The following is a 27,684-nucleotide window of genomic DNA, read 5'->3' as shown; positions in this document are numbered from 1 at the left end:
CCCTCAAGCAACACTGCCTGATATCCAGTAGCACAAGGAAGCAGTACTAGTACCGCCTAAATGATTGATGTTTCATCTTTTTTAAAATTTATTTCTGTATGTATGCTGCATGATGTATTTGTGTGCTTTTATACCTAGCAGAGCTGACGGAGGAAATGGTGGACGCTCCCAGGGTGATGCGATGGAGACCACTCTGCTCCAGCAGGGAAGCATTGTGATAGGGATTCTGTGTCTGAGACAAAAAAACCTAAGTTTAATGAACATAAAGTGTTTGTTAGTCTACAGTTGATGTTAACAAGCCTAGGAGGAAGGAGGACGTGACAAATTTTAGATGTACTGAAGCTATAACAGCTTTTCTCACTCGATTTTCTACTAATTCTGAAATGTACCTGCAATTAGAACATCATTTGAATGCAATTAAGACTCAAGACAAGGTTCTACGAGGTGTGAATTAATTGCAGGTGAAAACTGTTTAAAACTTCAAAGGTGCTTCTGTTTCAACAAATCCCTTCTCAGTTGTCACTAAAAGAGCTTTGACAGATGTAGTCAAAGTAGGACATGATGAAACTTGACATGACCTCAGCGATCTTTGCAATAGGTTATTCATTCATACTTAATAAGCCAGCACACTAGCAGATGATTTATAATGTACATATGCTGTTGGACAGAGCGGCGCTTCAAACATGGTCTATTTTGAGCATCCAATAATAGCTCACGAGAGCTACTGTATAGTCGTTTTAAATTTTACAGTGAGCGTTGCGACAGCGATGGAAGTTAAAGGTTGAACTACATTGTCACTAACACGCACACGCATGCACACACAATGCAGGGAAGGGCTGTATATTATTTTATCCGGGTCAGTACCGAATCCCGGAGGCAGAAGGAGAGCGAGAGGACAGGGGAGATGGAAGGGAGAATTGATGGAGTGGATTAGCACAGTAAAGTCAGTGCATCTGATGAGATTAGCCTACACAGACTTTATAATAGTAAATAACCTCATTGATGAGATTAGCCTATACAGGTTTTATAATAATAACCTCAATGGACACATCATTGGGTATAATTGCATCATCTAATGAAGTCTAACAATTAAATTACATCAGAAACCCTGCCTGTACCAAGATAATACGTATTCAGTTGTCCTAATTATTAGGTCATCGAAAAGTGGGTTACTGCTGTTATTTTTGTCAATGTGGTTGTCGTTCATAATAGTGTTTGGACCGCTTTCTGAAGCTAAACCCAAATCATTAGGAACCTCTCCCACTATGATGCAGTGTAACTTACAGCATTCGATGTTGGTCTTGGCGTCTCTTCTCCAGGACTCTTCTTCCCTAAACAAGCCATTCTCCAAGCCTCCTTTACCTCAGAGTTGAGCGCAGCGAAGACCAACAACACTGACAGACCCTAGAAAAAACAACCAGTTCAAACAACGGGACCTGACATGGGAGCCCAGTACACTCATCATGCAGAATGATCATACCTGCACTAGACAGAGGACGTCAAAGATATAATAGAAAGCCAAGATACTGTTGTTGACAGCCATCAAACCACACAGCCAGGTAGAGGTGGCCACCATCAAAAGCAAGAACGCATTGCGGATGGTTGCACTGCAAAGGGAAATGGCTTGGATAGTAAATGCATGACAACAGATTTTATGAAATACAAACTTTCTACAAAAATAAAAAAAATGCTCATTTCATTAATTGACGGATTGATATAAATATGGTTCATGTATAAAATGGTCCTGTATAAAGTCGTCCTGAGAGTCACCACTGGAGTAGCCATGCTCAGAAACTAATAAAAGAATGTAAAGGTACATACATAGTTCAAGATGCTACTGTCTCTCTGTTGTCATGGTGCCATACTCACATGACAGGAAGTTTCTTGGTCTCCTTCTGAGACGTGTTACAAGACATCTTGGCGACAATCATGAAAATGCCTCCATTCATCTGGACAGAGGGACAGTGAGGCACATGTAGTCACATGTATGCAGCCAGAGAAGAAGAAACTACTGTGTTGAACATTGATCTTTTAAGAAGAATGTTTATTTGGGAAAAAAAAAAAACATGAGGAAAAAAAAATATGAAAAAGTTACCAGTATAACGATGGCGATTGGACCAGCAAAGCTCCAGATGAGCTTGTCGTAGATGGAGATCCAACAAAAGTCCGGGTTCCCATAACCTTCGGGATCCAAGCCCACAGCCAAACCTTCAATTCAGACACACACAAGTGGACAAGGTCAACTGTCATGTAGTTTAGACATCTGTAACACACATTTCTAACAGTCACTAAATTGCTTCAGCTGTTCAAAAACAATCAAATACATGCAAGAGCCATTTGAAACATTCTACATCATGGAATAATGTTTACTGCTATTACATTTGAAGCGAACTCCACCACACGGAAAAAAAAACATTCGAGGAAATCGTTCGAATACGTTGGGCATCATTTTCCAATGAGCAGTGAACACAATTTGCCATTTCAATAAACTGTGCATGCATAAGTTATTAAATAAAGGTAATTAAATTAGTTCCGAAGAGGATGAGTGCTCGCGGACTAATGAACAGAAATGGTCTTAATGCCGGCAAATGTTGATTTTTTGAGGACAGTAATAGCAGAATTGAAACTCAGACATATACAGCAATGGTTATGTAGACAAACTTTGGAGCTATTGAGACATTCATATTGTGGATGTGGTAAAATCACAATTTTTTATTTAATATCAATTCATTTTTAGAGCACAATGAGCCGTTTTTTTCTGCTGTTTTGTTGACTGTGCATGTTCTGAGTTTTCGATGTTCATAGCAACAAGAATTTTTATATACAGCAAGGGGAAGTGTGTTATACTTCAATACACTCATACAAATGTGCACCTTTTATTGCAAATTAGATATTTTAACGTGCATACAAGCCTGATAATATTTTTAGCTAATAATATTTCAAACTAAAATAAATGATATGTTAAAATATTCTAATTCACAAGACGTCCGCCACAGGTGAGTCTGCAAGTTCTTGTATTCATTAAGAAATTGGTAACTTTTCAAAAGGGTTGTGCAATTTTATTTTGTTTCACCTTGCACGTGTATACGTGTGACAGTGAAGAAAACTGATGGACAACCAAGTATGTGTCCATTTCAGGTTTTACCTTTGCTGAGATAAAAATGTCAGTGGAACACATTCCGCCCAAACGGCAATAGGACACCTTATCTGCACAGACAGCTGCTGCAGACGTGTGCATGTATAGGATATTGCCAATGAATTGACACCAATGTCACCAATGTGGATGCAGTCATCGGCCTGCATTAGGAGCAATTTCACGTCACACTAGATCCATTTGACAGCACCATTTTTTTTCCAACACATATTTTTTTGCTTTTCCAAAGAATAAAGAAGTGCACAAATGAACTTAAAAATAATTTTATGGTGTGAGCTATGTATTGAAAATCTGAATCAGAATACAGTATTTTTTCGGTTCTCCATTACGATGTAGTTTTAGAACGACTCACCATTGATTATATTGGTAAATTTTGAGAACTTTGCCTTTGAAAGAAAACAAGCATTTCAAGCAAATACATTAGGCATAGTTTTTACTGAAGCCTGAAAATGCCTTCTCTAATTTATATAAGAATGACAGGTCATGTATCTAAAATTCAGAAACTGTAAGCATGCGCATGGGCATTGTTTTTTTTACCGGTAATGATGGCCGGCACGCCCCAGCCGATGGCGTAGTAGAATCGCATGGCGCCAAAGTTGATGTTGCGTTGCTCAGTCTGCATGCGGTAGATGTGAAGGCCTTCCACAAACATCCAGGCGAATGTGGACATGAAGAAGTAATGCATGAGGATGGCCACCACCGTGCACAGGAACTGCAAGAGGAGAAGGAGGGTGACTCAGAAGCAAGGTGAGACAGATGGCTCCAAGTTAAGATGGAACGAATGAAGTGATAGAGAGTGAGTGATATACATGGGAAAAGAGGTGTGCAAATCTTGCCAATAGATTTAGTGTTGGGCAGACATCTTGGATTGTGGCCAGAGACAGTTACCATGATTACAAAAAGTAAAAACATTCCCCTTGACAATATTCTTTTAAAAGGGATGGACTTGACAGTAGAAGTGTGAGAAATAGCAAATATAGCAGAATGACGATGAGCACTAACACGCTCTGCTAAGCATGATGCATAATATACATTAATTGAGAGAGCACATAGGCTAGTACAGCTGGAGTTAACCATTTTAATTAATAAGATTTCATGCAGAATGAGCACACATGAGCAGCCTTTCCTCTGTAAGAAAGCAAGATATACCTTGCTGCACACAAATGCAAACACAAATGCATATATGGCATCATTAAAATGGCAGGAAGGAAAATGGAAGCGCAGAGCAAAAGCTGCGGGGTCTATAAAAACATGAGAAAATTACCATCAAACAGAAAATACAACACAGTGAGCAAGTAAATGTTTTAGATCTATAAAATTCAGGCTGGGAATGATAATATATATAATAATGTATTTTGCAATAATACACAAAAAGTACAGTTTGTAGAGAGTATATTTAAAGAAAAATAGTAGCCTAATCAGCAGTGTGCCAAAGTTAGAGGCATGGTTTGTATTTGGCCTCTAGTGTATGTGACAGACACCATTTGCAAAACATGTTTGTCAAGGCTGTTTTACAGACAGATTTGTGAAACAAACCATCTGGCAAGTCAAGTTAGGAATGATGCCAAAATTAACAAGTCACAACGCAGATGAAATAACGCAAACTGAAATGTCTCCACATACTGTATTTTACATTTTACATGGCGAAGTCACCTAGATAATGACAAAGTAGAGTGAGCTAGAATGATTCCTTGACACAAACTAGGCAGGAGAAACTCAAGGACCAACCTGTTGTTCAGTCTGATTGACACCCAGTAGAAACACAAGCTCAGACAGAAGCATGGCCGCCGCCGTGTTGGAATGGATGCTCCTGGTGTTGGACTTGAGACCTCGGAGGCAGGACAGCACCAGGACGGTGAGAAGCAGAGCCAGCATTGACAGCACCAAACAGGAGTACGTGATCAAAGCGAGCGTCTCCAGATCACCCTCCAACTGCTGCTTGTGAAAGCAACAAAAAGACAATCAGTGGGTAACATTTCTGGCTGTGAGAAAGCTGTCTTGGGCGGTAAACAGAGTACACCCTGAACTGGTTGCACACATAGACAAACAACCATTCACATTCACAATCACACCTACGGACAATTTGTAGTGGTCAATTCACCGACTATGCATGTTTTCAGAATGTGGGACTAAACTGGAATACCCTGAAGAAACCCATGCAGGCACGGGGAAAACATGCAAACACCGCATAGGAAGGCCAGAGGCCGGGATCGGACCCACGAGCCCTGCACTGTGATGCAGAAGAGTTAGCAAGTGAAGCTATAGTATATCTTAAATCTGAGGTTTGAGAGCATCTAAAAGAAAAATCTACAGTATTTAGCCTTCACCTGTCAAATGATGACACAAAATAATCTGTCAACATTTAAGAAATAGATGTTAAGATATAAATAAGATCATGATCTGTGAACTGCAGACAAAAATACCGCTTAGAATGGCAGTAGATTGCAAACACAATACAGTAACAAACCACATTATCTTTTTGCAGTATTTGCTTTAGTTTAAAATTCAAAACAAAGACCAGAAGGCAAAGAGCCTGTTAAGTATTGCTTTCAAGTTAATTGCTTTCCGCTGCACTACCATGTTGAGACCACATAATAGTGTGTACGTATCACAAACCTCTCTTTGCGAACTGTCCATCAGCACTCCAAAGGTGCCCAGTCTTTGACACTGACAGCGGACATGTGACGTGTTCCTGTATACCACCATACAGTCCCTTACTGTCCAACAGCCGCCAATCTCACACCTGCAGGGCCACAGAACAAAGACATCCATGAGAGAAGATAAACATTACATCATGAATATATGAAGTTATCTTTATTGTTTATCTGAATCTGCGACCTTACAATAAAGCATGTCCTTTCTGAATATCAACATTATTAAAGAAACCTCTCTAAAGCAGGGGAGGGTAAAATACAGCCTACGAGCCAGCTGTTTATTCCTAACAGCATACATCATGTAGGCAAAAAAAGAGCCGAAAGTCACAGCAACATATTTTTTTTTGCCTCATCTACAAATGACTATAGGCAAAACTGTTTTAAAAAGTCAACAGTGGCCTTTGAGAACAAACCTTTTCCCACCACTGCTCGAAAGGCTAAATAAAGATAGTATATTGTATAACGAACTGAACTACGATTATAAACAATTGTGAACTGACTGGCTGCTGTGGTTCCACTGCACACACAGCGGCTTGCTGCGATTGGCTGTTTCTAGTAGCTTAAACTCCAGTAAGATGGGCTGGTCCAAATGTCCGCCCACAAAAGTTTGATTGTTATAGACAGAGATGGTGACCACCGGGGAGTTCATGACTGGGTGTCTAGGAAGTCTGGAAACAAAAGAGAGTGTAGGGTTAATGACCTCATTCAGTGAGCCCATCTTTTACAGTCCTATCTAGAGGTTGAGGTTGAAATTTTCTAATGATAACTCTCCTTTTGTATCTACAGCAGTGGTTCTTAACCTTTTTGGAGGTACCGAACCCCATCAGGTTCATATGTGCATTCACCGAACCCCTCTTTAGGGGGGGGTACCGAACCCCATTAGTTTCATGTGCGCATTCACCGAACCCCTCTATAGAGGGGGGGGTTCAATGACATATCAGCTCTGCCGAACCCCTAAAGCCGACTCACCGAACCCCTAGGGTTCGATCGAACCCAGGTTAAGAACCACTGATCTACAGGTATATATATTGTAGGCCAAGACTATCAGGAATTTCCCATTATGAGGGACGTCTGATACCGCTTTTCTTCATACCAATATCACACTGAGTATTCAACTCTTGAGTAGTCAGCAATACCAATTCTAAATACCATTAGTGCTATTGATATTTTTGATGCATAAAATTACTCCCAAAACAGTGACAGATCATTTTAAATACCTATATCGCAATATAAATTTTTCTCATTAAAGGTACAGTGTGTGAAAAGACTGTGAACTTGTTGAGTCTTACCTCACTCCTCGTCTGTCCGTGTGATATTTGGGAGGGAGTGCCCCACCCAGACTTCGATAGATGAGCAAAATCACGATTGTGATGGGCGGTTCAACTGTTCGCCGAGCTGCAGTGTACTCTGTCTGATTGGCCGAGATGCTAACTGTCGCTTGAACAGCATTAGATGGAGGAACGTCTGAGAGAGAGAACTCTTGGTTAGTATTTTCTCTTTGTTGGCAACTCTCGCAGTTCTTCATATTTATGCATGTATTCTCACGTTCTTTCTCTGTGCGCTCTTTTTCCTTCCAGTTGTGTTGCTGTTGTCGTTGTGGCATGAGCGCAGCGGGGGGCAGTATTACATGGGTGTATGGATCCCACACAGCCTGACTACGAAACAGTGTCGTGTGGTAACGTGGAAAACGTCGCCGCACATGGGTGTGATTCTCCACCCGATCCAGATTCATGACTAAAATACAGAGGAAACAAAAACAAGTTGTTGTTTTTTAACCAAATCCCCATGTTTGAGCCAAAGGGAAGATAACACACAGTCACATGTTAATGTTAAAAGCATGCGTCATGTCAAAAGTACATTTTGACAGTAAAACTAAAGAATAATACAATTGTTCATCATACCAACCAGCTTGAGGTGTGTTTTTGAGGTGCATTAGCCATTACAAATATTTTCTATTTTCCAATAAATTTTGTCCAAATGATAGCTCTTGGTTAGTAGTAGGTACATTTAAAAAAGGGAATACAAAAACACTTTAAGGTCTTGAAAACTGAGCGAATTTGTTCATTTGATAGCTTTAATTCTAAAAGGCCAGTGCTAAAATGTTTCAGGCGCTGTACATGGAAACTTCCATTCCAATGATGAATGTGTGCGTGTGTGTGCGTGCATGCGTGCGTGCATGTAAGCGTCATCTATCTCTGTGCTGCTGCCAGCTCTTCTCATCTGCGTCCCCCATTCATTCTAGCCCATTTCATGGCAGATCATCCGTGAGGATTTACATCTTGAAGCTGTCCACTCAATGTTATCGTGCTTGACTGATGGTATAGCTCCATCATGTCTGTATGTGTGTCACCCTCAACTCACCAATATTGGGAGCCACCAGTGCCACAGGGTTGAGATACGTGAGCTTCATATTTTGAGCCAGATTCTGCGTGTACTGCTCCAGCAACTCAGACAATTCAGCCGGACCGCTCGCAACGTGGTTCTGACCCTGAGCGAGGGCGCGCCAAAGCCCCTCTGTTCCAGGAGCCAACAGCACACTGCAGCCCCGCAGGATGTTCTAGAAGGAGCCAAAAGAGTACATTTTGGTGCAAAGATTGCAATGAATACCAAGAAAGCAAAGAAGTAGACAAATTGCAATAAAAGCAGGGAGGAGGAAGAACTATAACGTGTATAAAAAGACATGATAAGAGAGGCTTTTGTTTGCCTGTTTTTGTCATTCTGTTTGTGGTTCATATATGAACAGAGAGCATGGGGGTGCAGGGGGGGCTTCATGATACCACTCCAGATCCAATAAAGTATTGGAGCATCATGATGCTCAGGGGAGAATACAGTAACAAAGCACAGAGTGCAGTGGAGGAGCTAAGAAAGCAACGAACTGTAAAAGACAGAAAAACGTTGGCTGAATAAATTTACAGAGGGACTGACAAGTAGGAAATGGTGAAGTCAAACCAAGAACTAAAGCTACATCCTTACATTTAAAAATTGATCAGTGAGTTGTATTTAAGAAAACAATCTGCACACAACAGAATCCACTTGCAGGATATCAATTGGATTATTGAGTCACTTCCACAAAAGGTACAAAAACTAGTATGTCAAACAAATTGGAATAAGCCATGGATGCCCTTCAAAATAAAATAAAAAACAAAACTCTAGTGCTTTTTGCTTGTAGATAAATTGCCAAAATGAAGTTCTTTCTACAGTATGGAATTATTTTTTCTAGCACGTGTTGCTTCACTCAGATAGAGGTCTGCCATAAGAGGGTATTCATTTCACTCACTATAGGATTTCCTTTAAGGTAGGGCTCAGTTGCCATGACAACTGTAGTCTTGACTGATCGATCAAAGTAATGAAAGTTACTTGAACTGTGAAGATCCGAAAACTAACAATAACATTGGCATCCTTCTTCGATTGTTTGATTTATTTGAAAGAATGACAGTATCCAGCATGCCCCACAAGTCTTTCTTAATAAAGATAAAGAGAATCTTAGATTTCTTTTTGATGACTCTCCTTAAAAGAAGACACACAATTTTCAGTCCCAAAAGCAATGAATTTACAATGTGTGCAGAGCTGCGAGAGAGAAAAGAGAATAAACACTGTTGGCATAAGGATGGTGTGAAAATTGAGAGATGAAAAAAATAATGGAGAAAATGCATATGCATTACCACATTAGAAATAACATTTGTCTTTTAAAAGGTCAACATTTCCTTGAAGTTGTCATTGTGATTACAAGATGATATATGATGATATATTACTTCCCCAGCCATGACCGTTTCTATGGCAACTCATTTTCAGTGGTATAACAATGACTGAGCCCTTTTCAACAGCTCGGTATATAGCCACAGCTGCAAGTGGAAGAGGGCCGCTATAAATCTTATTTTCCCAGACCCTCACAAAAACTTAAAATTCTCCCTCTCTGCATGAATGAGCTGAAGCTTTACACGACACACACGGAAATCTTTCAGAGTACACTAAGAGGAGGAAGCGGAGTGCTCACAGTATGATTGCATGACTGGAAAGCCTGTTGGCGTGTTCAAATGCCAACAAATTCCCAATTTCTCATCATATCAGGTACGTATAATGAGGCTCTGTCGTATGACAGGATGACATTTGCAACATTAGATGAGCTGCCATCACTTGACTGCCATCGCAACATCACTTGCTTCAGACTTAAGCTTCCATTGCTACATATCAAGCATATGTAAGCACTGTGGCGTGTGTAGCTACATACAATAACGCAGAGGTTTAGTGTGGTGATGCCAACATGAATTTATCAGTAGCACGGCAGTAATCCTTTTTGTAAAATTAAAACCACACACAATTGATCGAGTTTGCATGGATTAGAGATGCTGGCTTAATCTACTGTGCAGGAGTTCATGATACAGTCAGATCGAGATGCAATTGTCACGGTGCACAATGCCAGCAGGCATGACTGGCGCTGTGGCAGTGCTGAATCTCATAACATGTTCAGGACATTTTTATACTCTTTTTGACTGAATGAATTCAATTGCTTCTTTTCTGTGCTTAGTAGGGCTGGCTGAAGAGCAGTCTATCCATCCATCCATTTTCTGAACCGCTTAGTCCCCACGGGGGTCGCGGGCGTGCTGGAGCCTATCCCAGCCGTCATCGGGCAGTAGGCGGGGGACACCCTGAACCGGTTGCCAGCCAATCGCAGGGCACACAGAGACAGACAACCATTCGCACTCACACTCACACCTAGGGACAATTTGGAGTCTTCAATCGGCCTACCAAGCATGTTTTTGGAATGTGGGAGGAAACCGGAGCGCCCGGAGAAAACCCACGCGGGCCCGGGGAGAACATGCAAACTCCACACAGGGAGGGCCGGAGGTGGAATCGAACCCGCACCCTCCTAACTGTGAGGCGGACGTGCTACCCAGTGCGCCACCGAGCCGCCAAGAGCAGTCTATTGATAATTAATTATTTTTTAATTGAATATTAAAATTAAATAAAAGAAAGCTATCAAAAAGAAAAATACCATTCAAAATATCTGGTAGTAAAAACTGTTTTTGCGGTCCAAATTTCCTCTTGGGTTTTTGTAACGTCTGCCTGCAGAATAACACAGTCGGGGGTTTTATACTGACTTTTTTTAAATCCATATTTTCTTGTGTACAATTTCTATTGATATTGACCAGGTGTCTTTTGCGATATATATTGATAATGAATTATTGCGCAGCCCTAACTTGGCGTTATGAGAAAATAATTTGTTTTGGGAGGCACAACAGCATATTGACTGTAGCATATTATTCCAATTTCAAAGTACTAGTCATTTGCTCAACCAAAGTAACATCAAAATAGTCCTATCCAAACATTGTGCACGTAATACAGTAGTAATATGATAGGCAATTTGAATTCAATCAATCAATGTTGTTTCGAGGAGAACTAATCATTTGAGCAATACGTGAAAAAGCAAGGCAATGAATGATGCTACATTATGCCCACATTGCCCACCTACTGAATTCTAATGTGTTTGTTAGCCTTCAGACTTCGATATCAAGACCTTGTCCAAGCACATTAACGACATATTTTCTTTCAATGCACTTTAATGCTCCTCTCACGCTCATGTACTCATCCGTATTCCTTTTTTCACCACTATCCTATATCGACCCTTGCTGCCGATCCCGCAATCGTCATCAAAGTAAATTTGCATTCTTGTCTGCCTAAAACTTGACAATGGCTACGCATCTCCTACCTCATTGAAGTGTGCATCCTGCGTGGCGGTGAGTCCAAAGCCAGTTTGTAGGGTCTCGAAGGTGAGAAGGCGTGACAACAGTCGCTCTGCGATGAGCAAATCATTCCCATAGAGGCGGCCTGTCGCTTCGGTGACATCACGGAGTTGGTGTGCGAGCTTCTTCTCCATGATTGTGTTCAGCTCTGTCTCATTGCGCTCAAGTGAATCCAGCTGAATGAAAACCAAAAAATATGGCGATGTAAACGCAGCTACAATTTCATCCTAAATATCTTGTGCTTTCTTTCTATCTAGAGCATTATTTGCCAACGTACAGCAGCATTGAGCTCCACAAATGGAGGGGAGGTGCAGTTGTAAAGGTCTGGCTCCATCCAGCCTCTCTCAATATCACAGTGTCTGATTGCAGCCCCTGTAAGTCCAAGGGCAGAATTTGTGTTATGGTTCCATTCCAAAAGGTCACAACCTATATGAATTGACTGGAGATGAGTGTGAACTCACCCACAGAACCTTTAGGGCACGGAACGGCAGCGGGGAGGTTAAACTTGGTCCGTGGCCACCAGATCCCTTGAGTGATGGTCTTTGGGCAGCCATCGTAAATGACTGCACAAAACAAAACATGGAGTAACAGTGGAGGTGGTGAACTTGCTTTGCTTCACATGCAGTCAAGTGTGGATGAGTAAGACCTATGGACCAGTGATAATAAATTACCCAAAAATATTGGGAGGCAAATAGAGATGGGGCTCACAGTGTTTGAAACCACATAAAAACACAAAAAAATCCAAGAGACAATGACTTGTTTCACACTCTTGGACAGTTGTGACGTGAGGAGCAGAATTTGAATCCAGACGCAGAGAGTACATGGAGGTAGCAAAATAAAAGTTTGTATGTACATGTGGCGAAATTGGATTCCAATTAAAATAAAAAAATCCCTAACCACATGAGAACTCAAACACACCCTCACCTTCACACCCTGAGTTTGTGACCTCAGCAAATGGGTTGTCACAAGTGTTACACTGGCGACCAATCACGCCGGGCCTGCATGGGCACTGGCCAGTCTCGGGGTCGCATGTTCGTGAGAAGGAGCCGACTGGGTAGCAGTCGCACGGCAGGCAGCTGTCTGAGCCGCGCGGACGGTAGTGAAACTCCTGAAAACACATGAAGAAAATTAGCAAACCCACTCTTAAAACTAAAAATAAAAGTCAAAATAAAATAAAACCTATCCATCCACTTCAATAAAAAAAAAAACTATGACTGCCACCAACTGCTTTGGTACCAGATATCACTCACTTACTGTCTAAATGTGTTTGTTTCTGAATTATTTTTCTTTTATTTCCAACAACACACAAATAATTTTCTAACAGTCATATGCCCACAAGGTTTGACAAATTCTGAATGACAAGTTAAGGGCTGCCAGTGTCGACCTTCCAGACAGAGTTGACAGGAATTGGAAAACACGATAACATAATGATGGCGATATTCACGTATGTGTCACACAGAACATATATGTGGACACGGACACCTAGGGAAAAAAATCTGATACATTTTCCATGATATCACACAGATTGAAGGGTAATAGTAAAGATTAGAGAGTGGATCACCAAAATAGAAACTTACACACACACACTTGGACGACATGGCACTAGCCTGTGTGCCATGCAAATGGTGATTTTTATTTTTTTTTTATTTTTCCACATAAAGCTTTTCAGACCATAGTTATTTTATGTAATCTGTGCTTAAAAATAATTTCTTCTCATGTATCACAGTTCTATATTACTATAGCAGACTGGGTACCACCAGACTGTAAAAGGTGGTTTACAAAGTATGCAATGATGTATAAATGATGCAATTTCCAACCTAAAACGGCCTGTAGACAGTATGAGCGTGCATCCTGTCCTACCTTGCAGCGACAGTGTCCACTTGTCTTGTTACAGTCGGGGTCGAAGCCATTATTGACATCACAATGACAGGGCCCGCAGGTGGGAGATCCCCACCAACCTCTGGGACACTGGTGGTCAATCCTAAATGTGCACACAAGATAGTTGATTTGGTATATAAAGTATTTACAGTATCTTGGCCTCTCATTATCAAAAGCAGCTTCAAAGAACCATGCATAAAGTTTGACAGATGTTGGACCCACCTGTGTTGGCAGTACTGTCCATAGTGGTTGTCACCACAGTCACAGATGTAGCCATGTGACGAGCTGGGCTTCCTGTGGCACTGAGCGTCATTTTCGCAAGGATTCAGATGGCAAGCATCAGTGCACCCTTTCCCATAGTAACCTGCAAGAGCGTGAGAGAGTGTGCATAAAAACATGCATTCCAACGCGATGCACTCCAACGCGATGTGAGGAGCAAATACAAATACTCTTGACATTCATGTACAGCTCATTTACTTTGTCAAACATGTAGGAAGAAAATGTACATTGGTTTCTAGGAAAGAGCCGTGATTTTCTCTCCAACCATAACAATATGATGTATGCAATAAAGACAAGAGACGGATGTTGTGAATGTTTTGCGGAAATCTTCATGAATATTTTGCTAGCAGCGAGCATTTTGTAAACATGCTAAGGGCAAATAGCTGTCAACCCTCTGTGTGATAAATAAGATCAACACAGTCAGTACAAAAATAGCATTTTTTTTCTTCGAACAGTATTTTTGTCACGAGTTTTAATAATGTATAGATGTGGAGCTGAGAAACCTTATGTAGTTGTATTTCACAAGCTCATTAACAGAAATCTATTTAAAGCATGTTGACTTGATGCTGACGTCTCACACGTACAGAGGCACGCAGATACGTTCAGTATAGAATCACACAAATTTCTGCTTTCACACTCACTCGAACATGTGCACGCACACACACGCACAAATGCAGTCCGTTATCAATGCTATACATCTCCACTCATTCATCATGGCAACTGACAGAGCACCGTGACGACAGCCTTGGCTTTTTGTTCAAACACTTATAATGATGGGCCTTGAGACAACAACAGGGAAAAAAAAAAAAAAGGGAACCGGTCTCAGATGCAGACAGATTTGAGACTGTGTGAACAAAGCAGCAGCACATCACACAAGATGAGAAGGTATGATTAATTAAAACATTTTGTTTTTAATCATTACACACATCACTGTTTTTGTGACTGTTCTAGAGGTTTGCTTCAGAAAGGGAATCCTTTTACCACATTCACAACGAATTCTGATTCCCTGAGATACTGTCACCAAGCTGAGACGCCACTGGGAGAAATTAATTCACTTAACTGTAACTACGGCAACTGCTGTACATCACAATATATCGCAACACTTGAGTTAGAACTGTTTTTGACTTGCTTTTTGTCTCAAGACTTTTTGATCATATTTCTGTAACGCACAGACGGTGACCACCAAGACAGATATCGTAATCATGACACTCCATTCTTGTAGGTCATGGAAATGCATATTTCAAAGTAGTTATCAAGGTGCAAATTAAACAGATTAATTTGGTTTCAGAGTTGTGATAGACAGGTAATAGGAAATCCAGTTGATCGATGTAGCCAATAAAAGTCAGATATTGATCAAACTGGGTTGGCAGCATTGGCTGATCTCTTTTGTTATGTTGACAGCAATGCTGGTTGACTGGCAGCGGTTTTATTAAAAATTGTTAAGAGACATTTTAATTAGTCCATGTAACTATCAGTGATTGTAATATTAGTATAGTAGCTAGCACAGGTTGTAGTTATTGCAGTATGTTGCAAATGGCATAAATGCCACTCCCGTTTAGATTTATTGTTTTGTCCGTTGGTTCTCTTCTACAGTATTATGAGTTCCATTATCAGTGTTGATCAATAATAAAACATCTGTCAAACTTGACAGGGTTTTTTTTCTGACTTTACCTGGTTGAGCACAAATTAAAAAACAATATGATGATATTTTTACAGAAAGACTACATGGAAAGATTGCTGGATATGGGTTCAAGAATGATCATTTTGGATACCTTGGGGGGAAAAAAAAAAATCACATACTGCAAAAGACAAACTCCAGAGTTTGAAGATAGTTGACGGGCAGTATTGAACACAATGACAGCTCATATTTATTAGGCGAACATGGGATTATAGGTTGGTCAATATTGTGAGGCATGCAGATACCCTTGCATGTTATTTTTGTTAGAATGTTTTCAATTGGTTCTTTGCATATTTTTTATTTTATTTTTAGTCATTTATTCAAAATATATCATTGGGAGAAAAGTGAACATGTTTGCCCTATTTAAAATTGTGTGCAATGTCTTGTATTGGACCGATTGCGTACGTAGTCATTTGTATGTTTGATTTATCAGATGAAGGTGAATTATTGAGATCTTAACTCTCTTTTTTCCCCCACCCTCTGTGCTGTTATTAAACTTTTATTTGTCTGTAGGCCGCACTCATTGTTCAACTTTCTTCATTTTTAATGATCATTGTGCTGATGAAAAATAATGAGAGCTGTAGTTTAAAATAAACAAGAGCATGCGTGTGCACGCACACACGCGTTTGCGGTGTTCCATGCAAATAAGACAAGGGGCATTAGCTCATGGGCTAATGGAGGATGCAACAGAAGCAGCACTGCCTCCGTGCTTCCTCTCTCAGGCTGCAAAGCCTGAGGCTTCTGAACACAGTACAGCCTCTTCATCCTGCTTGCAATGCACGCACACACAGACACATACACACACACGCACACACACACGCGCGCGCGCGCACACACACACACGCACGCACACACACACAGACACACACAGACACACACAGACACACACATCCTTTTCCTTTGCTCCCTCCATATTTGCTGCGAGCACATTGTCTCATTTCCAAACTTTTCCTTGTTTAGTGACTCCCCTCTAACTTTTACATTGTTCAAATATATACAGTACATAAAGGACAAACAGACAGACAGACAGACAGACAGACAGACAGACAACCAGAGACTTTTCAATTTACAACTTTACAATATGAGTATTTTGAATATGAATAATTCTTAATACAATGACTGTTTTCTCAAACACTTTTTTCCCTCAATCTGCTGACAGATGGTTGCATGTAAACAATACAGAGCTGAGGATGTCATTTGTATCTTGACACATTTCTCTTGCAGCTTGTTCTGCTTAATTAATGATTCAGTTTTAAATCTTTTTTTTCCTCTAACCTACTGTTCAGATCTATTCATGAAATGTGTCGCCTATGTTTTCAGGCTATTTGATTAGACTTTCTCAAGTTCTCTTTCTTCTCGTCTTTTGTATTACCGCCCCAAACCGCTGCTGTTTACATTATTTCCGTCTGCCATCATTTTCACTTAATTAAGCATTAACATTTTCAAACCGTCTGTTCCTCCGCTCTGATCTTCCTCTAACTCTCTTTTTGGCTCATTTGTTCACGTGTTTGCTCCCACTGTTGTGATTCATCTCTTCTCATTTGCCTCAAAAGTTTCAGTTTTTTCTTCAATTTCATTTGGATGAGAACTCCTCAACATTTCAGGTATTTGCACTTAACTTTTTTCTGACAAACTTTTTTTACTTTAACTCTGCCCATGTGAAAACAGTTAAATTATCTGTGCTGGGAAAATTTACTGCTATGCACAATGTAAATTTAAGAAATGAAACAGTTGATATCATTACTTTACTCTCCCTCTTTCTCTGAAGATAGCTTTTGCAATTTCTCTTTCCTAGGTGGGTAAAAGGCAACTAACTCACCAGGTTCACATACGCAGGTGTGCCGCTCCCATTGGTCTGAACAGCGACTGTGGGCAGGACAAGGAGATGAGACGCAAGGGTTCCCCACATTGCAGCCAATTTCAACTTTGACAGTTCTAGAGGGGCGCGGCAGTGGGGGGGCGTCCGGTCTCACACCCAAGCGAACACCCTAGAAAGAGAGACAGTTATTGCATACATATTTTACAAAAACAAATAAGTTTCCCCTTATGAGGCCACCCATTCATCAATAATTCACCATTATAGTCTCACCTGTATGCATCCTCTGATCCCATTCTGGACCTCTCCAGAGCCCAACACTCCTCCCACATGCAGATGTTTCACCTTCAATCCATGAATCTCATTTCCTACAATTGCTGTTCCCTAATGGAGGGGAAAGAATAGTGAGAAGTCAAAGGGGGACAGAAAAGGCAAAAAAAATGATCATTGTTAAAAGATGAGAACTGAATTCCTGAACAAAGACGCATGAGGGTTTCATTTGAATGTCACCGTCATTATCAAATAGCAATGTATGAAGAATGAAGAAATCAAGGTTGTCTTTTTAATTAATTTAAAGTGGAATTTAAAGAAATTTAAAGTGCAATAGTTCTAAGTATATATTTTTTTTCATGTGTGATTATTACCAAGGACACATTGCAGACTAAAATATTAGCTTTTGAAGATGGAGCGGCAGACAGAATAATAGACTCAATTAAATAAAAGAAAACAATCAAATGAAATCGATGCACACAGTGACAATGCTCACGACACTGGATGCAGCAGTGTCTGGGAACATTAGACATCAAGCATGAAATATAAATCAATGGGTCCCATCTACGATGTTAGTCTTTCAGCAATAAGAATTGATGTTTGGCCGACAGTCACTGCCAAGTAATTTCAAAGGTAATCACTGTCAAATTAATGAATACTTAATGTCAAACATCGACTGCTGTAAACATCCTCACAAACCTAGCGAGAAGATTCCAGATACAATCTTTGGGCATTTGTAATGGTCTTGTTCAATGGTCTTCATTCTCACAAGGAAATAAATGTGAAAAAAAAACTACTTTCTGTTGGTAGTTTACCTTTATTATTACTATATACGTAGCTTAGGACTCTGCCTAGCAAACATTATAGAGGAGGAAAAACACTTTTTTTGAGCTACACTAATAGCTCAAATTCTATTTCAGAAGCAATTTTTTATGTGTAATGTGAATGTGGTTTAGTGATTTGTTTTTACTCAGAGAAATTTGATTGGATTTGGGTGCAAATTATAAAAGCGTGTATTAGTTTTACTTGAATCTATTTTAACTTTGCAGTTACAGTTGCAGAGACCGACCAGATCTGGTCGATTGAACTGCACCTCCAGAGCTGGAGTGGATCATACTTGATTTAGGTATGCACCCTTTGCCTTTGTGAGAGCTTTGGCTGAGACATTCTCTCTAAGATCAGCTATAAAATGTAAAATTGAAGTGATGGTTTCTTTTGGCTTATTGATACTTACTTGATAAAGTCCAAAGTCAAGGCGAAGAGTGGCAACATAGCGAGTTTCACGGCCACTGCGAACATCTCGTAGTTCAAGCTGGAGGTCGTGCCACCGCCCATCTGCCACTTGAACCTGATCTAGCCTCAACCTCACTGGTCTGGTAGAACCCCGAGTAACGGAGAACACTAGCTGACCATTTATCACCTGGAAGAGAATGCGACACATCAGTAAACATAACCGGGTCGTCGAAGTAGCATAAATAAGACAAAAACTATGAAAGAGATGTTTCCTAACCTGAAATAGCAGGCTGGTATACTGGCCGGCCTGAGCCTGAAGCAGCGTCCCTTCTCGGGATCTGGTTCGGAACACCAAACCCAGGTACCAAGGTGTGGAAATAGTGACGTCGTTCTTTAGATCCCACCAGAGGGCACTGTTTCCCAAAAAGCGATGGGGGTGTGGCATCACTGCAGAAAAGATGAGAAGGGATCATGTGTAAAAAGTCAGAGACATCCTGGATGACGATAATGGTGATGAGTCATCGGATGAATCATTGGACTTGAGAAGAAATATGATGTAGATGAAATTTAATATTACTGTGTGCGTGTGTATGAATAACCACAGAACCACGGCCTAGTGTAATTACGAGCAAAGTCGACACTTGGAATAATGATTAGACACTGAAATTTGAATGCCAGCGCGATGTTCTCAGGAAAGTTGGGAGTCTCTCCAGCATGTCCTGGGTTGTTTCCAGAGAATTCTCCTGGTGGTATGTGCCCGGAACGTCTCACTAGCATCCTAACAAGATGCCCGAGCCACCTCATCTGGCTCCTCTCAATGTGGAGGAGGAGCGACTCAACTTTGAGTTCCTCCCGAACGACTCATTTGGGTCACTTCTATCCAGGATCTGCTGCTTAGTCTCAGATTTGGAGGTGCCAATTCTCATCCTAAGCACTTTACACCTCTACTGCAAACCACTTCAGTGAGCGTTGGAGATTGCGAGATTCATTCATTCGCCATCTGCCTCTTGTTCTCTTTTCAGGAACTCTGTTTTACTTATAAACACATTTAGCTAACCCTGATCATATTTTCCAGCCTGTCTTCCGCTCCTGCTTATCTATGTAACAGCTTTTCATTTTCTGCTCAAAATCCCTTGTGGTCTGTTCCACCCTCAAACTCAACCATAAGCTTCAGTTTTCTTTTACCCATGCTGCTCCTATTTGACCCTTTGCTCTTCTATCTAAAAAGTCCAGGTAAATAAAGCCCATTGAAAATAGAAAGCACCTTGTTGTAGATTTCATACTGTGATCACTTTCTGCTAATATTTTCATAATAATGTATTAGGCACTGAATGCCATAGGCAAATTTTTGTAACTGAAATAGGTTCTCACCATGGCTGCAGTCCTTCCCTCCGTACCCAAGAGGACAGTCACAGGAGAATGTCTCCCAGCTGACCCGGCAGATTCCTCCATTCTGACAGGGATTGGACTTGCAGAAGGGAAGTTTTGCACTGCAGCCTATCAGTAACACAGGAGAACACCATATTACATATTTATAGTATTTGCAGGTATTAAAAACTGATACATAGCGAATTGTATGTATTCACAGGGGATAGGGACCAAGCTGGACTATGAATGGCAGAAATCCCTGTATAATTGACAGCTATTGAAATGCATCAGGGCAGTGGGGGCAGTTGGGATCAATGTAGTACGTAGACTGCTGTAAGTTATGATGAATTTGTTCAGGTCACAAGCACAGATATGTGCGTGAATTTCATCATATTTCATTTAGAAATATGAAAACAAAGCATTAAACCTTCTGAGTCATCTTGGAAATAGATTAATTGAACGCATCATTATTATGATCGCTTTCATTATTTTTGTTTTTAAATCGTCCTGTTGGCTAGTGTGCCATCGTTGTTAGTGTTATATCTGTTCCCATGCCACCCACTGGTCATGCACGGATTGTTGCTAGTCCCAAAAATAGAGCAACGAAAGATAGCTATGACTTGAATAAAATTGCTAACCTGGCAGAGTTCCATTGTTAGCAATAAACCCAGCCAAGTCCAGTGGTTTGTTGTCAATGTGCAGCTCCTTCATGCAGCCGATAAACTCCCTGGTGCCAAACGGGAAGTTGTCTGGAATGTTGGGAACCCCACCCAGGAACAATGGACCAGTAAGGTCAAGAGACCTAAGAAATCAGGAGATATGGATTAAGGATGTTAAGGCAGAACTTTCTCATTCACCCATTGTCAGATAATAAGAAAGGACAGGCGATAAGGATTAAACAAACCCATGAAATATCTTGTCTGAGGAAATAATAATGGCAGCATAAGCACGGCTTTTGGGGTGAAATCAAAGGATAATGGTGGACTAAAGGGAGGAGGAAAGAAATTGAAAAGAGGAGACAGGAAATAATACAAGGAGATAGATGAAGATTGAATATGAGTGACGTTAATCATCAAGCGGATTATGAGGTAGATGGGGGACAAAGCAGAGAACAGGGGCAAAAAATAAAATAAGGTGCTTTAAGGAAACATCGACAAAATAACAATCATAATCATAATAATGGAGGCAAAAAATAATAAAAGGATGACAGGAGGCAGCTGGGACGCAGACAAAAAAAAATCTGTGATTAACTGTGCGTTAAAGCAAATATCAAAAGTGGAGAAGTGAATGAAAAAACAGAAGGTAAGCTAAGGGAATGTGGGGAGAAAGAATACGTGATAATGAATAACCTGACAAAGACATCTTTGTGTTGTCACAGAGAAATTTGTGCTCTCGAGTGTGAATATTGTCTTTATTTTCTTTGTTAAACCTGGCTTTGATAAAAGACCATATATCAAATGGAGAGGAAACCCAGACACATTAAAACACAAAAAGAGATTTACCTTTGACAAATATGAACAAAAAACCATCATTGGAAGCCAGTGCTGAGTAAAAGATGACACATGCTATGGAGACGATAGACAGTGTTTCTCTGATCCTTCCTGCTTTTCTTCATGCTTAGATGACACAGCCAATGTGATCACAGCACCCAGAAGCTAAACATAAACCACTACAACAACAACAATTTTAAGCATCTGTAGAGTAGTGTTTAGCTTTAACTCATCTGCTCCACAGTTAAAAGGTTCCAGGTCAAAATTTCGGTTTCACACCTCTTGTGTCAAGTTTGTATGATCTACCCATACTTAAGTGGATTTTCTCTAGATATTTTGTCTTCTTCACATGTTCCAAAAACTTGCATGTTATGTTGATTTGTCTATAATTGCGTCTATAATTTGTCAATAGATAGAAATGTGCTACTTGGTACAGCAAAGTCAATAAGTCATAGTCAACTCGTACTTATTAGTACTAGTTAGTGGGGGGAAGAAATTAAAAAGTGAAATGTATGAAGTCAGTCTAAGCACCAAATGACCCCTTTGCACTGATTTAGAAAATAACTTCTTACACGTCTCAACTTTCAAGGCTCTGCTCTCAAATGCAGCGCGCAAAAACTGACACCTCTTAATTTTTGTCTCACGGCAAGACTAGTTTACTGTATTTGGGAACGTGGCAGACAGTGGTGCACCATGCTGTTCGTTTTCTTTTGCACGCCCCCGATGCATATCAAAATTTGGTAACAGAAAGTATACTTTAGACCAGCTCAAAGCAGGGCTAGTTTATGCACAGGTAGAGAAACTCAGATTCCTTGGCAGTGGCACAGAATCAGCTTTATTGACCAAGTTTGTGCATGCCAAACAGGGAATTTGACTCTGGTTGATCTCAGCCTCTGTGCAACATTTAAGCGACTGAATACATTCAGATAACTAACAAAACATTTAAGTGGTGAGAGCTGGATGTTATTGCACAGTGATATGTCTCTTGAGTTTCTATGAGTGGTGTGAGTTCATCAGAGCGACAGCCTGGAGGAAGAAGGTGTCCGTTATGCTATTTCGCGGGCACAAAATTAATCGAGGTGGAAGGTGGTCTCCAAGTTTCACAGCAGTCTTCTATGATTGCCTTGGTCAACTTAACATGATCCGCAAGTGGAGTTCCGCATGAAGTTCGTTATCAATGTTCACTGTGCACTTCTGCATGTACAACAATAAATCTACACCTGCTTTCGCAATGTCAAAGACTGCGTGAGCCTCTCCTGCATTAAGACAGAATGAGTGGAGCTGCGTTCAGTGGCCAGGAAGTAAGTCTGTTGTGTTCACTCCCACAATGGTGCAAACTCCCCTCTCTACAAATATATCAAAGGAAAAAAAAAAATCCACCCATGCATTCAGTTAAGCTGCACTTTGTGCTGGACTTGTGCTGGGCAAGAACATCGGGACCAAGGTCTTCTGGAAATTAGTTTAACATCCACCGATGCATTTATCCATTTTCTGTATCACTTATCTGGTTCAGCAAGCATGCAAGTTTCTGGAAAATTCTTTAGTTATCATTATAATTTCATCCTTATAACCTTTACACATTTCTGGTGACAAGACACAGGCCCATCAAAGTGTTTTATTAAAGATGGGAGCGCAATATCAGCAAGCATTGCTGAAAGAAATGAAGATGATGACTACAATAGGTAATAAGATCATAAGAGAGATACAACGAATCACCAGGGAGCATGCAGTCAATTGATGTTTCATGAAAGACGACTTAATATACTAATTTCAAGATCTTTTCATTGTGGGATCTTATGGGAGTAGGAGTACATGTTTCACAATTTGAAAACACATCCATATACGTATATACACCACACTGGCTCTTCAAGTGTAAACATAACATTCTTGCATAAAAAGACACACTCACTTTTTGCTGCTGATCTGTTTGCCCTGAGCAGCACAGCTGTAATTTCCAAGCTGACTCCCGAAGCGGAGTGACAAGGTTGTATCGCAGTCGTCAATGCTCACTACTGCAATCTTCTCATCTGAGGGACCCTGAGCCTCACCACTCATGCTGCGCTTGGGCTGAACACACAAAGGAGCAAAATGAAAAGATTGCAGAGGATTTGTTTTTTTAATTAAGACTCTTGTATGACGTTTTTTAGACAACCAGACAAACCACATTAAAGAACAAAATTATCAACTAAAAATGCAAGGTTGTTGACTACATTGTATCCCACTCGATACCTGTCTTACTACCAGTCTAAAATAGAGTATAGCAGACCAGTGGGATACATTGCTCATACTGTATCTCATAGTAAGGAAAAAGGAAAAGATTTATTGTTCAGGCAAGACACAATAAACTGATTAATTTACACACAATCTGCAGGGTAAGAAAGGAAAACAGACAGCATGTCACACAGTCATACTCACATAGCGTATAGCTGGCTGAGGAAAATAAAAGAACAAAAGAAAATTAAAGGTGATGTGCATTCACTGTGCATGGCTAGAATGACAAGCAAACACCCACGCAATGGCATAATCACATGTTTGTCAGCAAGAAAAGAGCTTTGTTGGCATGAAATGTTAAAATAAATTCAGTAGACAAGCAAAGCAATTAAAATTCAGGAGAAAGCCAAACAATACAAAGCCTGGAAAAGGACACTTGATATGAAGCCATTATGAAATAACATGTGAAATGTGAGTGAGTGTAATAAAATAGCACAATTGTGATAAGATTTTGTGAGCAACTCACCTTGTTGTAATAGTGGATGTGAACTGTGTGCCATTCCCCATCACTCACACCTCCACGCAGAAAAGGGCTCACCTGGGTGGACGATTCACCTGCAGGTATTGTACAAAAACTCAAAATAACCGACCTTGCAGTTTTTCCTTTTCATTCAGCTCAATGTATTGAGACAACCTGCAATGCTCGGTGTTTGGACATACCTGTGGAGTATTTAAGCACCACTTGTCCCTCTTGGATCTCCAAAGTGATAAAGTCATGTTTCTCGTTGAAGCGTCCATTGTAGAACAGAAGGCCGTTGCTCTCAAGTGTGGCAAAACTAGAAAAAAAACATACATATAGTATGATAGGATGAAAGTTTGGCTTCTTACTTGGTCAAGCACCCCTACTCATTTTTGATGGTCATAAACTTTATTTAGTTCAAAAGCAAGAAGCGAGTGAGTGCGTGCGTAGATGTTAATTTTGAAATACAAGTAATGTCTTGTTTTTCAATAAAGGGGTGGAAATCAAAACATGTTTCAATTGACCAATGACAAGTGAAACAAAGCATTTTTGAAAAAATAAAAAGTACCCACTCCAAAAACTAATTCAACCTAACTGAATTAAAAAACAAGTTAAAATGAAGTAAAAAGTAACTATTACGACGGATCATAACCTATGAAAACCAGATTCAGATTTGGTGCAGATTTCACTTATAAAGCATAAAAATCTTGTAAATGTGTACTTGGAACTTTTGTGACCATTATAGAAGATGTGATATGTGAACTGATTACAATCATGCAAATACTGATTTCTTCCATAGCAATCGTCTGCATGACTTGGCAGTCACTGCAGCAGTGCTGAACCGTGCTTGCTGACATTCTGCAGAGCTATCAAGTTTCTGCTAACCAACTAGCCGTTGTGCAACAGCCAGCTAAAACACAGACAGGAGAGGAAAGGATGTGGTAAATTTTCATGTGCCCAATATGTCGACGACTAATGCATTATGGCATTGGACATTACATAAATATGTTGTACAAATTTAGCATAAAAACATGCTTTAGTTCATATTTGTATCCCTGCTGGCGAAGCATATTGATGTTCTCGCTCTTAAAATTTCTCAACTAATGTTTGTTCATCTGTGCAGCACAGACTCTCCAGCTGGCCCGTACACAAAAACATATACTGCTTGCTGCAGGGAACACAGCATATTTACCCAGTATCAGTCTTTAGGCCCCGTGGCAATGACAAATCGTGCACCTCTGAAGGTGACTGATGAAGTCTGGGATACAAAATTGTTTGGAGGGGGTGGAGGGACTTGAGAAATGATAGCGTTCTACAATGGTGTGCTCTGCAAAATCAGGCCAAACATTTCACTGGAAGCAAACAGGGTGCTGAATAAAATATGGAGAGCAGGCAGGGTAACAATGTCAGTGCAGACGCTTCAGTTAGCTACCTTAAGATGTAAAATTCAACAAGGCTAAGAATTTGACTGCATGTCAAGCTCAGCAATCTTTTGCCATTCAGCAAGGCACTACGTTTAAGATTGATGTGCAAGACTCCCACATGTGACTATTAATGGGCACCTGCAGTTTAACAATAGGGTTTCTCAATTTTGACAATGATTCTTAGCTCAAAGTCGACAAACACTGAAAGATTATCCTGACCAATTATCCTGTGGTGTCATACACATTAAACCTGTTCAAATTTCAGATGGCAAATCCTAATGTGTGTGGACAACACTAAATTCAGCCAAGCCAGGCTTTTTTTTTTGGTCTAAAAGTTGAAGGGCCTTCTTTGAGGGATTTGTATATTTGCAGAATTGATGTTGATCGTTTTTTGTCATAAGTTGTCAGGAGACAATTTTTAAATGAGCACCGATTGCAGTAAGATTTCTGAACACGCTGCAATTTTTAAATGTAATGCATACAGAGTGTTTGTGGTGACAGTAAAAATCTGGATTTTTAAGATATGCTTGCTCAAACTTAAACATTGCTGCCACTTTAGAGAATTGCTGGTTTTTATGAACTATTTTAATATTAATATTGAATATTTTATCACTGTACAGGAAAACCATAAAAATCATACTGAAGGCACTCCGCTGGCCTCCCTAAGAAAGGATGAGATAGACTGAGAGAACACCACAGGGATACAGATGTTGATGAGACCTGTAGATGGGCAGATGAAAGTTGAAAGAGGAGAAATCATATTGCCCACCAGTGTGCATCATGGAAGCAAGAGAAAAGGAGAGTGACATCGATCTACGAGATGGAGACCAAATCAAAAGTGAAAAAAACAGTGCGAGATGAGAATCAAAGGGGTCTAATTATAGATCTCTGGATGAGGGGAAATTGGATTTTGAGAGATGAGAGCCCAAGGAAACATGATAGCAACAGAAAGTAGTCTTTCTTATCTACTTACGTTAAAGAGATGGAGAGGTGAAACCGCTGTCTGAGGCCCCGAAACATGGCAAAGGTCTTTGGGGGGAAGGAGCGGGACGTGATGGTGCAATATGGTCGCTCGTACCCGCCGGCAGGACACTCGCAGCGGAAGCCACCACCCGAGAGTTCTCGGCACGTTCCTCCGTTACGGCACACCCCTGGCACGCAGCCACCGTTTCGCCGATCGGATTCACATCGGTCACCTGTGTCGGAAACACACTTAATAAGCATAAGGCCTCTTACGATTTCTGTGAAATTACACCACAGTAGCTTAGAAACAAAAACAAGACACAGAGAAACAATACAGGAGGGAGGGGCAATTTAAATGCTGCTGCGCTCTACAATTTTTCATCAATGCTCCGGGGGGAAGGGGGGGGCACATATGACTGTTTATTTCTTATCTTGATGTATGACAAAAATTACATTTTTAAAAATGGATAAATTGTTTGGCTCTTAATAGATTTCTGGAGGAAAAAAAAAATCTGCGAAATGTGCAGTCAAAATTTGCAGGTCCATTGAAGGAACAGAAACATGTTCATAATGTACCACACAAGAAAAAAAAACCTTATTTTTTAATTAATCAGCGTTATTGTTGTTATTGTTTCTTATTGTTTTTCTATAGCCTTCAGAAATATTTATTTCAAGGTTTTGAGGATGGAAAAATAGTGCAACAAACAGTGCTGATTGTATCTCCATTATGCACCATGTTCATAGACTTGGTTTTTCTTCCCAATCAGGCAGCCAATTATACTCTCCTTTTTATGCAAACGTCTCCTTCATTATGGAGTACACCAGCAGGGTGCTGATTCCTTGAGGAAGACTTAAGAGTTTCTTTTGTAGCGGACTGACCTTTGTGGTCGATCAAATGGAGCGAACACAAGATATTATGGAAAAAACACAAAAAAAGTATAATAGGCAATCTAACCTCCAAAAAAAGGATAATTTGCGTGAAACAGCTAGCCTGTCAAATGACCT

General features: G+C 40.4%; 1 protein-coding gene across 2 annotated transcripts in view; it reads right to left on the bottom strand.

Moving 5' to 3' along the window:
- The window catches only part of celsr3 (cadherin, EGF LAG seven-pass G-type receptor 3), a 55,956-nt gene that overhangs the window by 5,775 nt on the left and 22,497 nt on the right, over positions 1–27,684 (bottom strand). The window contains exons 4-32 of one of the 2 annotated variants that reach the window (XM_049753001.2): positions 26,690–26,912; positions 24,493–24,608; positions 24,299–24,387; positions 23,977–23,991; positions 23,471–23,628; positions 20,710–20,873; positions 20,075–20,200; positions 18,981–19,150; positions 18,705–18,890; positions 17,474–17,584; positions 17,204–17,372; positions 13,650–13,791; positions 13,410–13,530; positions 12,474–12,657; positions 12,011–12,112; positions 11,827–11,921; positions 11,516–11,725; positions 8,170–8,365; positions 7,354–7,542; positions 7,098–7,272; positions 6,309–6,476; positions 5,771–5,897; positions 4,883–5,089; positions 3,692–3,866; positions 2,096–2,208; positions 1,870–1,949; positions 1,481–1,607; positions 1,285–1,404; positions 135–232 (exon numbers count right to left, since the gene is read on the bottom strand). In XM_049753001.2, coding sequence (XP_049608958.1) covers positions 135–232; positions 1,285–1,404; positions 1,481–1,607; positions 1,870–1,949; positions 2,096–2,208; positions 3,692–3,866; positions 4,883–5,089; positions 5,771–5,897; positions 6,309–6,476; positions 7,098–7,272; positions 7,354–7,542; positions 8,170–8,365; positions 11,516–11,725; positions 11,827–11,921; positions 12,011–12,112; positions 12,474–12,657; positions 13,410–13,530; positions 13,650–13,791; positions 17,204–17,372; positions 17,474–17,584; positions 18,705–18,890; positions 18,981–19,150; positions 20,075–20,200; positions 20,710–20,873; positions 23,471–23,628; positions 23,977–23,991; positions 24,299–24,387; positions 24,493–24,608; positions 26,690–26,912 — 4,156 coding nt within the window. The remainder of the gene's footprint in view (positions 1–134; positions 233–1,284; positions 1,405–1,480; positions 1,608–1,869; positions 1,950–2,095; positions 2,209–3,691; positions 3,867–4,882; positions 5,090–5,770; positions 5,898–6,308; positions 6,477–7,097; positions 7,273–7,353; positions 7,543–8,169; positions 8,366–11,515; positions 11,726–11,826; positions 11,922–12,010; positions 12,113–12,473; positions 12,658–13,409; positions 13,531–13,649; positions 13,792–17,203; positions 17,373–17,473; positions 17,585–18,704; positions 18,891–18,980; positions 19,151–20,074; positions 20,201–20,709; positions 20,874–23,470; positions 23,629–23,976; positions 23,992–24,298; positions 24,388–24,492; positions 24,609–26,689; positions 26,913–27,684) is intronic. The other variant, XM_049753003.2, reaches the window with a different exon arrangement.

The sequence above is a fragment of the Syngnathus scovelli genome, chromosome 2 (assembly GCF_024217435.2).
Source record: "Syngnathus scovelli strain Florida chromosome 2, RoL_Ssco_1.2, whole genome shotgun sequence".
In the NCBI taxonomy this organism is placed as follows: domain Eukaryota; kingdom Metazoa; phylum Chordata; class Actinopteri; order Syngnathiformes; family Syngnathidae; genus Syngnathus; species Syngnathus scovelli.
This window is presented reverse-complemented; position numbering and strand designations above follow the sequence as displayed.